This window comes from Leptonychotes weddellii, chromosome X (assembly GCF_054177405.1).
Source record: "Leptonychotes weddellii isolate Sample4059 chromosome X, ASM5417740v2, whole genome shotgun sequence".
Classification (NCBI taxonomy): domain Eukaryota; kingdom Metazoa; phylum Chordata; class Mammalia; order Carnivora; family Phocidae; genus Leptonychotes; species Leptonychotes weddellii.
Genome location: NC_138385.1, coordinates 42,968,249 through 42,983,352, shown reverse-complemented (window position 1 = coordinate 42,983,352; position 15,104 = coordinate 42,968,249). Strand labels below are relative to the sequence as shown.

At 36.1% G+C, this 15,104-nt stretch overlaps 1 protein-coding gene across 2 annotated transcripts in view; it reads left to right on the top strand.

The window, feature by feature from the left end:
• Positions 1–15,104, top strand: part of LOC102727555 (protein diaphanous homolog 2) — a 687,910-nt gene that overhangs the window by 38,249 nt on the left and 634,557 nt on the right. For both annotated transcript variants that reach the window (XM_081808540.1, XM_081808541.1), the window contains exons 11-13: positions 6,098–6,202; positions 10,009–10,332; positions 12,525–12,639. In XM_081808540.1, the coding sequence (XP_081664666.1) occupies positions 6,098–6,202; positions 10,009–10,332; positions 12,525–12,639 (544 nt within the window). The remainder of the gene's footprint in view (positions 1–6,097; positions 6,203–10,008; positions 10,333–12,524; positions 12,640–15,104) is intronic.

Here is a 15,104-nt window from a genome sequence, read left to right as displayed (position 1 = left end):
TATGTCATTGTAGTTTTGATTTGTATTTCCCTGACAATGAGTGATGTACAGCATATTTTCATGTGTCTGTTGGCCATCTGTATGTCTTCTTTGAAAAAATGTCTATTCATGTCTTCTGCCCATTTCTTAACTGGATTATTTGTTTTTTGGGTGTTAAGTTTCATAAGCTCTTTATAGATTTTGGATACTAATCTTTTATTACATGTGCCATTTGCAAATATCTTCACCCATTCCAAAGTTCACCTTTTAGTTTTGTTGATTGTTTCCTTCACTGTGAAGAAGCTTCTTATCTTGAAAAAGTACCAATAGTTAATTTTTGCTTTTGTTTCTTTTGCCTCTGGTGGACATGTCCAGTAACAGGTTGCTATAGTTGATGTCAAAGAGGTTGCTGCCTGTGTTTTCCTCTAGGATTTTGATGGCTACCTATCTCACATTTAGGTCTTTAATCTATTTTGAATTTATTTTTGTGTATGTTGTAAGAAAGTGGTCCAGTTTCATTCTTTTACATGATGCTGCCCAGTTTTCCCAACAGCATTTGTTGAAGAAACTGTCTTTTTTCCATTGGATAATCTTTCCTCCTTTATCAACGATTTGTTGAGCGTATGGTTGTGGGTCCATTTCTGGGTTTATTAATTAATCTGTTTCATTAGTTGGTGTATCTGTTTTTGTGACAGTACCATACTATCTTGATGACTATAGCTTTGTAATAGAGTTTGAAGTCCAGAATTGTGAAGTCTGAATCTTTGCTTTTTTTCAAGATTGTTTTGGCTGTTTGGGGTCTTTTGTGGTTCCATACAAATTTAAAGATTGCTTGTTCTAGCTCTGTGAAAAATGCTGATGGTATTTTGATAGAGATTGCATTGAATGTGTAGATTGCTTTGCGTAGTATAGACATTTAACAATATTCTTCCAATCCATCAGCATGGAATGTTTTTCCATTTCTTTGTTCTCTTCAGTTTTTTTCATATGTGTTCTATAGTTTTGAGAGTACAGATCGTTAACCTCTTTGGTTAGGGTTATTCCTATGTATCTTATGGCTTTTGGTGCAATTGAATATGGGATCATTTTCTTGATTTCTCTTTCTGTTTCTTCATTATTGGTGTATAGAAATGCAACATGTTTCTGTACGTTGATTTTGTATCCTGTGATTTTACTGAATTCATGTATCCACACTGGCAATTTTTTGGTTCAGTCTTTTGGCTTTTCCACATTAAAAAAAAAATGTAGTCTATGAAGAGTGAAAGTTTGACTTCTTCCTTGCCAATTTGGATGCCTTTTATTGTATTATTGCTGAGGCTAGGACTTCCAGCACTATGTTGAACAAATGATGAGAGTGGACATCCCTGTCGTGTTTCTGACCTTAGAGGAGAAGCTTTTAGTTTTTCCACATTTAGGATGATATTAGCTGTGGGTCCTTCATATATAGTTTTTATGATATTGAGGTACGTTTCCTCTCTCTCTACTTTGTTGAGGTTTTTTATCAAGAATGGATCCAGTACTTTGTCAAATGCTTTTTCTGCATCTCTTGAGAGGATCATATGGTTGTTATCCTTTCTTTTATTAAGGTGGTGTATCACGTTGATTGATTTGTGAATATTGAACCACCCTTGCAGCCCAGGAATAAATCCCACTTGATTGTGGTGAATGATTTTTTTTAATGTATGTTGGATTTGTTTTGCTAGTGTTTTGATGAAAACTTTTGCATCCATGTTCATGAGGAATATTGGTTATGTATTCTCTTTTTTAGCGGGATGTTTGTCTAGTTTTGGAATTGAGGTAATGCTGGCCTCATAGAATGAGTTTGGAAGTTTTCCTTCCATTTCTATTTTTTGGAACAGTTTGAGAAGAATAGCTATTAACTCTTCTTTAAATGTCTGGTAGAATTCCCCTGGGAAGCCATCTGCCCCCAGTGTTTTGTTTGTTGGGAGTTTTTTGATTTCTGATTCAATTTCTTCTCTGGTTATCAGTCTGTTTAAGTTTTTTATTTCTTCCTATTTTACTTTTGGTGGTTTATATGTGTTTAGAAATTTATCTATTTCTTCCACATTGCCCCATTTGTCAGCATAAAGTTTTTCATAATATTCTCTTATAGCTGTGTTTCTGTGGTGGTGATTGTGATCTAGCCTCTCTCATTTATTTATTTGGTTCCTTTCTCTTTTCTTTTTGAGAAGTCTGGTAGGGGTTTATCAATTTTATTCTTTCAAGGAATCAGCTTCTAATGTCATTGATATGTTCTACTGTTTTTTTATTTCTATATCATTTATTTCTGCTCTAATGTTTATTATTTCCCTTCTGCTGGCTTTAGGCTTCATTTGCAGTTCCTTTTCTAGCTCCTTTACGTGTAAGGTTAGTTTGTGTATTTGAGAGTTTTTTGCTTCTTGAGGTAGGCCTGTATTGATTCCTTCTTATGACAGCTTTTACTGCATCCCAAAGGTTTTAGAATGTCATGTTTTTAATCCATTCTGATATTCTGTGTCTTTTGATTGGAGCATTTAGTTCTTTGACATTCAGAATAATTATTGATAGATATGAATTTTGCGCCATTGTATTACTTGTAAAGTTGTCATTTCTGGAGATTTTCTCTGTTCCTTTCCAGTCTTTGTTACCTTTGGTCTTCTCTTTCCTACTCAAAGCATCCCCTTTAATATTTTTTGCTGGGTTGGTTTAGTGGTCGTGAACTTCTTTAGTTTTTGTTTTTCTGGGAAACTCTTTATCTCTCTTTCTATTCTTAATGAGATCCTTGCTGGATAGAATATTCTTAGCTGCATATTTTTTTGTTTTCAGCATGTTGAATATATCATGCCACACTCTTCTGGCCTGCCAAGTTTCTGTGGAAATGTCCATTGCTAACCTTATTTGTCTTCCCTTGTACGTTTTAGATTTATTTTCCCTTGATGCTTTTAGGATTTTTTCCTTATCTCTATATTTTGTAAATTTTACTATGATATGTCTTGGTGTTTACCTGCTTTTGTTGATTTTGGTCAGTATTCTCTGTGCCTTCTAGATAAGGATTTCTGTTTTGTTCCCCAGATTAGGGAATTTTTCTGCTGTTATTTCAATTAAATTTTATGCCCCGTATTTCTCTCTTCTTCTTCTGAGACTCCTATAATACAAATGTTATTGTGGTTTGTGGACTCTGCTAAATTCCCTAGGTCTACATTCATGATTGAACATTTTTCTTTCCTTCTTTTTAACTTCATTATTTTCCATAGCTTTATCTTCTGTATTGCTTATTTGTTCCCCTGCTTCTTCCATCCTTGTGGATAATTACACACAGTGGGTTTCACATCTCGGCTATAGCATTTTTTATTTTGGCCTGACTAGTTTTTCAGTCTTTTATCTCTTGATAAGGGACTCCCTGATGTCTTCAGTCATTTTCTCAAGCCGAGGTAGTATCCTTATGAATTTCTCTTAAATTCTGAATCAGGTATATTACTTGTATCTGTTTCTAGTAGATCCCTGACCATGACCTTTTCTTGGTCTTTCTTTTTGGATGAATTCTTCCATTTTGGTATTTGGTCTAGGTCTCTTGTCTTCTTCTGTGTGTTAGTAAAGCCTGATATGTTTCCTGTTCATGAGAGTAATAGCTTTATTAAGGAGAGGTCATATACACTCCAGCGCCTGACACTTCAGGAACTGCTTCTGGTGTATGCTGTGTACACTCTGCTGCTGTTTTTTGGCTGCTTTTCCCCCAGGTTAGTCCTCTGCAGAGTTTCTCCTTGCCTCAAATGGGGAGTGTTTGGATCTTGTGCATTATGTGTTGAGTTTTTCCTAGGTGTGCTCTGGTCTGCTTGTTAAAAGAGTCGTGATCCTCTTTCCATTAGAGTTGAAGCTTTGTAGTACTCTATGGTCAGTAGACTTGGTGCATGTGGGGCATTTGTGCTGGTGTTCTGGGGATGTGCCCCCCTGCATTGGTTCTCAGGAACACTTGCCCTCGTAAAGAAGCTTCTGCAGAGCACAGGGAGGTAGGGCTTGGTGTAGGCACCTCAGGCCTCTGCTGTGTGGGGAGTTCATGCTTGCCAGTGTCTGGGAATCCCTGACAGAGGAGCGAAATATCTCTTCTTGTGTGTTCCAGGCTTCCCTCAAATCCCTGCATTCACCCTTCATGTATCCAGGCCAATTACCTCCCCAGCAGTGCAGGGCTCCTGTCTTTTATCTCAGGCACATCAGTTGAGTTTCAAAACTCATAACTTGTGGTATCTGTTAAGCATGGACCCATGCTGATCCTCTGACGGAGTGTCACACCACCCTGGGGCTGGCGTCAGTTTGTCCCATAAGTGCAATTGCACCAACAGGCAGGAGCTTGAAGTTTAGAAAGTGCAGCAGAAAGCCAGCATCCAGGTTAGCTGCCCTCAGCAGCTGTCTCTTTCCCTATGCTAAGGAACTGGGCAGCACAATGCCACCTGATGGCTCTTTTGTCCCTGGAGAGGCATTGCCTCCTCTAGCAGATACACTCCAAGAAGGAGGAACTTTCTCTTCTAGTGCATCCTAGGGGATCCTCGGGTTGTGCCATCTGTTCCCAGGCCTCTGCCTCCTACACAGGTGTACCACTGCATCCCCCAGGCTCCACAATGGCCATGGTGCAGACTTCTAAATCTTAAGTCTTTTAGCTCTGCTGGTTGTAAAAACTCATGATAATCAGCCCCTCTCATTTTCCCAGTGTATGGTTTTGGGGAAGTGTTCTTGGTGTGTGATCCTCTGTGCACTTTGTGCTTTCTCTCTTTCACTCTTCCACTCTGTTTCCTCTGTCCATGATTTGGCTCCCTCCCCTCTACAGCATCTGTAATTCTTTATTACCCTAAATCACGTCTCTGTACCTCCTACCTTCCACAGTGTGGCTCTTCTCATCCTGTAGTTGTGCAGTTTGGTCTCTCAGTCCTCTTAGTGATTTCTTGAATTCATAAAGATTTGATATTCATGTGGTTGTATTTGAAGGTTGAGGCAAACATTGGTTCCCCTACTCCTCCGCCATCTTAACTCCTTCCCCCAACACATCTTAATTTAACCTCTCATTTTCTCTCTTTTAGTATTTTATGTAGGTGTTTTGGTTAAACATCTGAAGGAGAATTCCATTTAGGCTATCCATATATCATTCTACTGTCAGATTTTGTGGAATACCACTTTTTGGATGCTAGACAATTAAGATTGTAATAGAAATATTATAATTTGTGTTAAAGTACAATCATTTGAGCATTCTAAAAGTGTATTCTCTTTTCAAGGTTAAATATAGTTACAGAGTTGAACTGCTTGATGGTGAATTTTTAGGTTTCATTTCTTTTTTTCTTTTTTTAAGATTTTACTTATTTATTTGTCAGAGAGAGAGAGTGAGAGTACAAGCAGGGGGGCGGGCAGCAGGCAGAGGGAGAAGCAGGCTCCCCACTGAGCAAGGAGCCCAATGCAGGACTCGATCCCAGGACCCTGAGATCATGACCTGAGCTGAAGGCAGACACCTAACCAACTGAGCCACACAGGCATCTCTAGGTTTCATTTTCTAATTTGATAAAGTTAAATGTATAGGATGAAACATTAAAGAAAATGATTCTGAAACCTATTTTTCAATAACAGAACAGTATAAATGTCCATTATATGCGAAGAGAGACTTCTCAGTACACTCTTTTAAAATTTTGTTCAGGGAGCGCCTGGGTGACTCAGTTGGTTCAGCATGCCACTCTTGGTTTCGGCTCAGTTCATGATCTCATGCATGGCAAGATGGCGTCCCAGGTCTCGCTCTGCACACAATGGGAAGTCTGCTTGAAGATTCTCTCCCTCTGCCAAACCCCACATACTTTCTCTGTCTCTATCTCTTTCTCTAAAATAAATAAATCTTTAAAAATTTTTTTTTGTGTGTGTGTGTGAAAATGGTTTTTTTTTTTACCTTGGGTTGCTGCCATATTTCCTCTCTACTAGCACCATAATCAGTAACCCACCCCAACAGGTGTGCTTAATTGTTATGAAAGTGATCTGGAGCTTTGATTTTCTGAATGACCTGGGAATTCAATAAAGCAAAAGACATTCCACTTATCTAATACATAAAGTTGTTTAAAACTTTCTCAAAACTATGTTATTAAGTGTACATTTATGGTGGTGATCATTGCAGTTTGATGAAGAATTCACAGCTCGACAGGAAGCTCAAGCTGAGCTTCAAAAAAGAGAAGAAAAAATTAAAGAGCTTGAAACAGAAATCCAGCAACTTCGAACCCAGGTAATGAAAGAAGGTATAGACTTTATGTCATGTCACAGTGAGTTTGATGGTAGAAAATTATCTTGTTAGATGTAAGGAAAAATGTGACCAGAAGCAGACTTTTTGGCAGTTTTGCATTTTAGTTGAAATAACTACAGATTTAATTTTCCAGGATAATAAATAATTTTACTGTTTGGATAAAAATAAGGTATTGCTTAAACTTCCCTGAAGAGTTTTAATGGACTATATTACACAATCAAGACTGTTCAGGAGCAAAAATTTTTTGATGATTTGAAAAGTTGGATGCATAATTTCAAAACCTAGAAATTTTGCATTTCCTGCTGCATCACCTATGATGAGAAGCACTCATATACACTCAAGATCTTAGTTATGGTGTCTAAACTTTAGAACTGATTAAGTCCTCTCAACACTTTATTTTTATTTTTTAAATACCCTCAGCACTTTTTATGTTTTAAATGGTTATTAAGAAATGGAAGATTATCAGTGTTGGTGAGAATAATGTCCTTTTTCTGTGTATGCTTTTTCTTTTTAGTTTTTACTATGCATTTTAACCTACAAAGCCCATTAATGAAAACAATGATTGAGAAAATAAAATGGAAGAAAAAAATGTTCATTAAAACACAAAACTCAGCCACATAAATTTTGACAGTCTATTTGGCTTTATTAAATGATTATGAATTTGGCATCATTCCATTTAGTAAGCAGAGGGGAATTCTAGGGTGTTGTACAAAATGAAAGGTTTTTATGAAAAGAGGGTGGGAAAACAAGTTACTAGGGAAAGGAAAAGATCTTTTAGGCCCTGCCACTTTCCCTTAGGGGGAAAAGCAAGAGGTCCTATGCAGATTACTTTATCTACCATTAAGGGCTGGAGAGGACTTCTGTGGCTGACATATTGTCTGCTGATTTAAAAGTTCCTGACTCATCTGTTAAGACTATTTCTTGGGGATGTTGAAACTGCAGTTAGATTATGTATTAAGCTCTGTTTTGGGGACTCAGCCTAACTGATGCCATTTGGGGCCTGTGTTTTTTTTTTTTTCCCTAACAGCTCTTAACATAGTGCATGCTCAGTAGATGTTTATTGATTGACTAGATTTGTATCCATCAGTCTACTGAGAAATGACTTCAGAAGTCACTGATGAACTCCAAATTATTCAATGCAGTGCCTTTTCCTACCCTCAGTCTGTTTCACTTACCTATAATATTTGATAATTTCTTTCATTCTTTCTCCTTTTTTGTATCATCTGCCTTCCCTTTTCACATCTCTGAGAACTCAGTTTCTTTTTGTTTTTGCCCCCCCCCGATGGTGACATTCCTCAATGTCACCCTACCACAGGGCCTTACTATTTAGTGAGTAGTTGCTTATTTATTATTAAATTAACTGATCTGTAAAAATGCAGAGTCACACAGTCCTTTCTAGTGTACCCAAAATTGTGCCAAATACTAAATTATTCATTAGCTATATTCAATTCTCAGTACTCTATTGTAGCCTAATTTAATTGTTGCATTCCTAATTGTTCATGAGAGGGAAGAGAAGGGCTGATCCGATTTGATTTTTAAAGGCTGGTGGCATTTATTTGAGATTCTTTATTAAATTTGTGAAATATGCATTTAACTTGAGTAAAATCCTCTTAAAAGTGATAGCATTTTTATGGCTCCCCAAGTTTCATATCATAGATATGATCTAATAGAGTAAAAATTTGATGTTAACAAATATAATTTTGATCTCTTTCAATAAAAAATTGGATATACATTTTACCTTTCAAAGTATTCAACAAATCCATTTATACATAAAACTTGTAAATTACTAATTTCTTAAACTTTTCAGAAAAATTATTTTGATTTTCTCCATAATTTCTTTGATCTCAGTCAAGATTGTAAAAATCTGGCTGTTTTCTATAATTTTGCTACATTAAAAGTAAAATGAAAATAATTTTGCATATTGTAATACTTACTAATTTCAGGAGAGGATTGCATTCCAGAGGAGGATTGTTATTTGTTGAGTGTGTAAATACTTCAGTTGCATATATGTATATACACACATAAATATCATACATATGAATAAAATATTGGACAGTGCATATTAAATATTATGAGAAACGTTCCCATGATTCTATGATTATTAATTTTTAATATTCTTATACATAGGTCAGTCCTTTAAATTGATTATTCTTAAAATATGCTTCAACTTATTTATTTTGTAAAGCCATTTCTAAGTTTAGTTAGTACAATTAAGTACTCCAACTTAGAAATTCGTATTAGTAAAGATAAGAAGACTTTCTTCCCAAATAAAAATAACACTTATGCCAAGAAATTTTATTAATTTTAAACTTTTCATTCAGTTCATCTAATGTCATATCTTGATTACAAATACATCTGTTCATTGGTAGGATTTTCTTAGGAATGTTTATAATAACCAACTTCACTTTAATATTCATTTATTTTATTTTATTTTATTTTTTATTTTTTTTAAAAGATTTATTTATTTATTTGAGAGAGTGAGAATGAGAGAGAGAGAGTACATGAGAGGGGGGAGGGTTAGAGGGAGAAGCAGGCTCCTCGCCGAGCAGGGAGCCTGATGCGGGACTCGATCCAGGGACTCCAGGATCATGACCTGAGCCAAAGGCAGTCGCTTAACCAACTGAGCCACCCAGGCGCCCATATTCATTTATTTTAGAAGTGAACCATTGTAACCAGCAATGGTTTAAAGAAACAGGTACAGATTAACTTAAAAAGTAAACAGTTTGGAATGAGATACTGTCCTTCATCTGTTATCCATTATCATTAGAGAATGAGGTTGAAGTCATTTTCTTATGGTAGAAGTAAGTTATACTGTCCTCATCATCCAATCTGTTTGAATTAATTCTTTTCATGGCAAGTGACTCCATGAGGAGATAGTCTGCTGTAGTGGAAAGAGGACTACATTAGGTATAAGAAGAACCCACATTCAAATCTTAACCACATTTCAGACTCTGTGACCTTTGTTTAGTCATTTAACCTTTTTGTAGTTATGTTTTTTCTCATCTATAAGCAGTGAGATAAAGTTTAGATAAAAATGCCCTACTTACTTTACAGGGTTATAATAGCAATGAAAAGAAATAATAGCTGTGGGCACCTGGGTGGCTCAGTTGGTTAAGCGACTGCCTTGGGCTCAGGTCATGATCCTGGAGTCCCGGGATCGAGTCCCACATCGGGCTCCCTGCTCAGCAGGGGGTCTGCTTCTCCCTCTGCCCTCTTCCCTCTTGTGCTCTCTATCTCTCATTCTCTCTCTCTCAAATAAATAAATAAAGTCTTTAAAAAAAAATAATAGCTGTAAAAACATTGATAAACATATATTACCATGCAAATGGATGTTACTCAGTATTAATTATTGGTACTAGAAGACTACTAAATTACTGGTGCTATGTGATAGACTCTGTGTAAAGCTAATTGGCTCCAAGGGAATCAGACCTATGATTGTATTAATTATCCCATATTCAAACCAGCTAGTCTAATAGGCTCAAGCCACTTCAGTACTTCTTTGCATGTATTTATAATGATAGGTAATTTTTCGTTATTTTGGAGGGGTGTTTCACAAAATCTTTGAGGATGCCAACTTTTATAGTGTGTTAGCAGAAGTAGTCCTTGTACAGAGTTTATAATGCTTATCAAAAATCTATGGGAGTCTTTTTCAGTTACTGTTAAGCCCTTTGATGTTACTAAATTAAATAAAGTGTATGTAATCTTAAACCCCCAATGTCTACTGATAAGTTTTCTTTGCTATTATATTTTACTGAAAGCTTTTAAACATTGTATTACATATGTTTCAGGGACATGGACTCTCAGGTTCATCAGGAATTCCAGGCCCTCCTCCACCACCTCCATTGCCAGGTGGTGGGTCATCCCCACCGCTACCACCTCCACCAGCACCACCTCTACCTGGAGGAACTCCCCCTCCTCCTCCACCTCCTTTACCTGGAATGACTGGTATACCACCACCACCACCACCACCTTTGTTTGGGGGACCTCCACCACTTCCCCTTGGAGGAGGAATTCCTCCTTTCCCAGAAGCAGCACTTGATTTGCCTTATGGGATGAAGCAGAAAAAAATGTATAAACCTGAGGTGCCCATGAAGAGAATCAATTGGTCAAAGGTGATTATGACTATGACTAGACTAGAGTATTTGACCAGATATTTTATGACTAGATTATTTTTGTCTTTGTCCAGCCATAGTTGATTATTAATATGTGAATAACTGTTGCTCCATATAAGTATTGCATACTGCTTGAGAAGATGACTGCTGACTCATGCTTTCCTTTGTGAGTTCACCATCTTATGTTTATCTTTCAGTCTAGTACCCTATGAATTGGAAACTCCACAGATCATTGGAAATTAATGTAGAAGTCAAAAGGAAAACCAAAGTGAAAATGGTGCTAGAGAAAAATATATAAAATGTATCACCAAATGAAACATGATTTTGATTCTTGTACTGTTTTAAGTACTACAACATTCTTAAATATAATCTTTATTATTACTGAGCTTTTTTATCTTAGTTATTTTTGTTCTTAGAGAATTTTTTTGTTTTAGTTTTTTTTTAAAGATTTTTATTTATCAGAGAGAGAGAACACGAGCAGGGGGAGGGGCAGAGGGAGAGGGACAAACAGACTCCCCACTGAGCATGGAGCATGATGCCAGGCTCAATTCCAGGACCCTGAGATCATGACCTGTGCTGAAGTCAGACACTTAACCAACTGAGCCTCCCAGGCATCCCTTTTTTGTTTTAGTTTTAAATATTTAGATAGTATGGAATAGGTAGCAGCATTCTGTAGTGACATAACCTAATTATTTTTTAATGTAATTTATGAGGTTTTTTTCTTTTGAATGTTATTTTGCTTTTTTTTTTTTTTTTCTTTTAGAGAGAATGCGAGGGGGGTAGAGGTAGAAGGAGAGAGAGAGTGAGAGAAAGAATCTTAAGAAGCCTCCATGCCTGAGCCTGACATGGAGCTTGATCTCATGACCCTGAGATCATGACCTGACCTGAAATCAAGAGTTGGACACTTAACGGACTGAGCCACCCAGGCACTCCTATTTTGCTTTATTATTATAAGAATATGTCTCGTAAAAAGCTTCTTATCAAGATTGACACAGTGCCTATTTAGTAGGAACTAATCTTCTAATGAACATACTTAGAGTGAAATATGACAGTATCTACATAGTAAATTGGTTTGACCAGAATCATGGTTAAACCAGTATTTAAGTTAAGACTATACTTATGCTTTGCTCATAAATGAGGTACAAATGTTTTTGGAATGTAGTTATTTTTTGTTAGGTACAGTCCACCAAACTATAGGATCCAGATGCTGTTGGTCCAGTTGTCTCTATGTATAAATTTAATGATATGTTCATTTAGCATTTAAGCATACAGTGAAATGGTACTTATACAACACAAAGCATCATGATGTACTGGAAAATGTACAGTTCTAATCTTGGATTTCGATGTAGTGGTTAAGAGCACAATTCTCTGGAGCATCACTGCCTGGGTTTAATTCCCCTCTTTGCCATTTACTAGTTGGACAGCCATTTAAACTTTCTGGGGCTGTTTCCTCATCTTTAACATGGAGATAATAATAGGTCCTGCTTCAAGGGATTATTATAAGGGTTAGATTACATAATATATGCAGATCACTTAAAACTGCACCTGATACATTATAGGAGGTATGTAAGTTGTCAGCTATTATGGTTATTACCTTCACCCTGGTCAGTAAATATGGAGAATTAATTCACTTTTCTGAATTTTAGTTTCCTCAGTTTTAAAAATCCAGGAGGAGAAAAAAAATATATGTGAGTTGGGGGAGGGATTTACTAAACTATTTTTAAGATTCCTTCCAGAAGACTTTTTTGTTTATTTTTAATTTTTTAAGATTTTATTTATTTGACAGAGAAAGACAGCGAGAGAGAGGGAACACAAGCAGGGGGAGTGGGAGAGGGAGAAGCAGGCTACCCGCCGAGCAGGGAGCCCGATGTGGGACTTGATCCCAGGACCCCAGGATCATGACCTAAGCTGAAGGCAGATGCTTATGACTGAGCCACCCAGGTGCCCCCAGAAGACTTTTTTAAATGTAGTTTGCTATATGACTAATTGCTGTTGTGTATCTTTTCTGTACATCAATAGAATTCTGGGACTTCCCCAATGAATATTTACTTAAATGTTATTTTGATAGATCCTGAAATTGATTTAGTAGGTAGATAAATAAAGGAACTATCAATCTTGGTGAAATTGAATTCTTTGAAGAATTAAATATGCAGTAATAATTTAGATACTTATCTTTGTTATTTTTGTTTCAGATTGAGCCCAAAGAATTATCTGAGAACTGTGTCTGGTTAAAAGTTAAGGAGGACAAGTTTGAAAATCCTGATCTCTTTGCAAAATTGGCACTGAATTTTGCTACCCAGATAAAAGGTACATCTTATTTTTTAAAATATAAATTTCTTATTCTGATCTGTTGAATTCAGTGCTTTGCTAAAAATTTCTAATAATGTATACATGTATAATTTTTCCAACCTGGACTGAGTCAAACATAAATTGATTAACTTATTTACTAGAATTTACCCAGCAACTAAAGGAGGGTAGCTCATTTTCTTTATTTTTAAGATTTTATTTATTTGAGAGAGATAGAGCGCACACACACACATACAAGCGGGGGAGGGACAGAGGGAGAGAGGAGGGGACAGGCAGACTCCCTGTTCAGTAGGTAGCCTGACATGGGCTTAATCCCAGGACCCGAGATCATGACCTGAGCTGAAGTCAGATGCTTAACCGACTGAGCCACCCATGCACCCCTCCTTTTAATCTTATTTTTCATAAATGTTGGTTTATTTTTATTGTTTAATATGTGAGGTATACCCATCTATTATAGTTATTATTTTTACTGAGAAGCAGAGGAAATAAATTTGTAAATTTACTATATAAGAGAAAACAGTGTAACAGAATACTAATGGCCCAGAAGTTTTCATGAAATTTGAATAAGATTTGGCCCTTAGTGCATAAATAGTCTTTCCTCTTACATTTGTACTCCTTATCAATTTGTTTTCCTAGGAAATTTTATGGTTTTTTCCTAACACAAATCTTCTGGAATAACATCAAAATCTGGTACCTAATAATTATATTTTACTGATTTGAAAATAGAGTGCTTTGTTTATGATTAGATACTTAACCTCTTATGAATTTCACATGTAATTTTGATACTATATAGATAACTTCTCAATCTCATAATTATTAAGGTTTGTGAATTTTTGGTATTTTAACTACTATTTTACTAATTATTGCAGAATTGATAGTTCAGATAAGCATAGGATCTTTTTAGTCTGGATGAGTTTCCACAACTAAGAAATTGATATATTCCATATGGCCATGCCCTCGGAATTGGCAGCTTTACCATTCATTTGTATGATTTGTCACAACATGCTCTAGAATGTGAGACTCTGAATTTGGGAAGTTTGAGAGAGAGAGAGAGACCGAGAGACAGAGGTAAAAAATACTCCTTTTCAGACCTTCTATCATATCTTGCACACTGGAGGTGCTTGTGCTGTATTTGTTGTTGCTTGTAGATTGAAATTCACACACACACAGAAATCAGAGGTGATTAGAAGAAGTTTGACATGTTAAAAATTCCTGGCATTATTAATTCTTTTTTTTTTCTTGTAAGTAACCTTCACATTTAAAGGGTTCTTGAGTGACTCCAGAGACTACTGTTTGTTATAAACACCTTTTTTAATTAAAAAAGGTAAAAATGCTTACATCACAGTATTCATATAGTAAAAAAAATTTTTAAAAGGATGCATGATAAGCTTATCCCTTTAATTCCAGACTTACAGCTTCTTCCCCAGAGAAAACCACTGTTACTAATTTTTCACATTGCCTCCTAGAAATAGTCTGTGCTTCTAGATGCATATGTGTATTTATCATTTTTTTGTTTTTTACTTCTTGCTGTTTTTACTTTATATACTTGGATGTTATCCATAATAGCTTGCGTTCATCTACTATGTTCCTTTGGCATACTGCATAGAATTCGGTGGTATGAACTTATCCTAATTTATTTAACCAGTCCCCAGTGAATGGGTATTTAGATTAATTCCAGTCTCTTTGGTATTTCAAACAATGCTGGGATAAATGTGTATCTGCATATACCTTTGTGCACATAAGATCTATTTGTAGGACAAATTCTAGAAGTGAAATTCCTGGACAAAATGCTGTATACATTTATAATTTTGATATATATTACCAAATTGCTTTCCAAAGAATTTGTGTCTTTAGTGGCACCTAAGATATATATGAGTATCTGTTTCCCTACAACGTTTGTCCATCTCAGAGATGAAAATGGTAAATCATCCATGTTTTAATTTTGACTTCTTAAATTTGGAGTGAAGGTGAGCAGCTTTTATTACATTCAAAGGCAATTTTTATTTACTCTTCTTTGAACGTCTCCCTTCAGTTCTTTGCACATTTGTAGTGAGCAGTTGTTCTTTTACGTCTCCATGGTTTTTTTTTTTTTTTTTTAAGATTTTATTATTTATTTGACAAAGAGAGACACAGCGAGAGAGGGAACACAAGCAGGGAGAGTGGGAGAGGGAGAAGCAGGCGTCCTGCCAAGCAGGGAGCCTGATGTGGGGCTTGATCCCAGGACCCTGGGATCATGACCTGAGCCGAAGGCAGACGCTTAATGACTGAGCCACCCAGGCGCCCCTCTCTATGTTTTTTGTATTGAGTCCCACAAGAATCATAGATTTCATGAAATTTTAGAGTTAGTCTGGACCATAGAAATGATTAAGTCCGACTCTATTTTACAAATGAAGAAAATTACGTTTGAGACATAGAGGTAAGTATAAAATCCATTAGAGAGTTTCTAAAGGTAGTGTGATATAGTG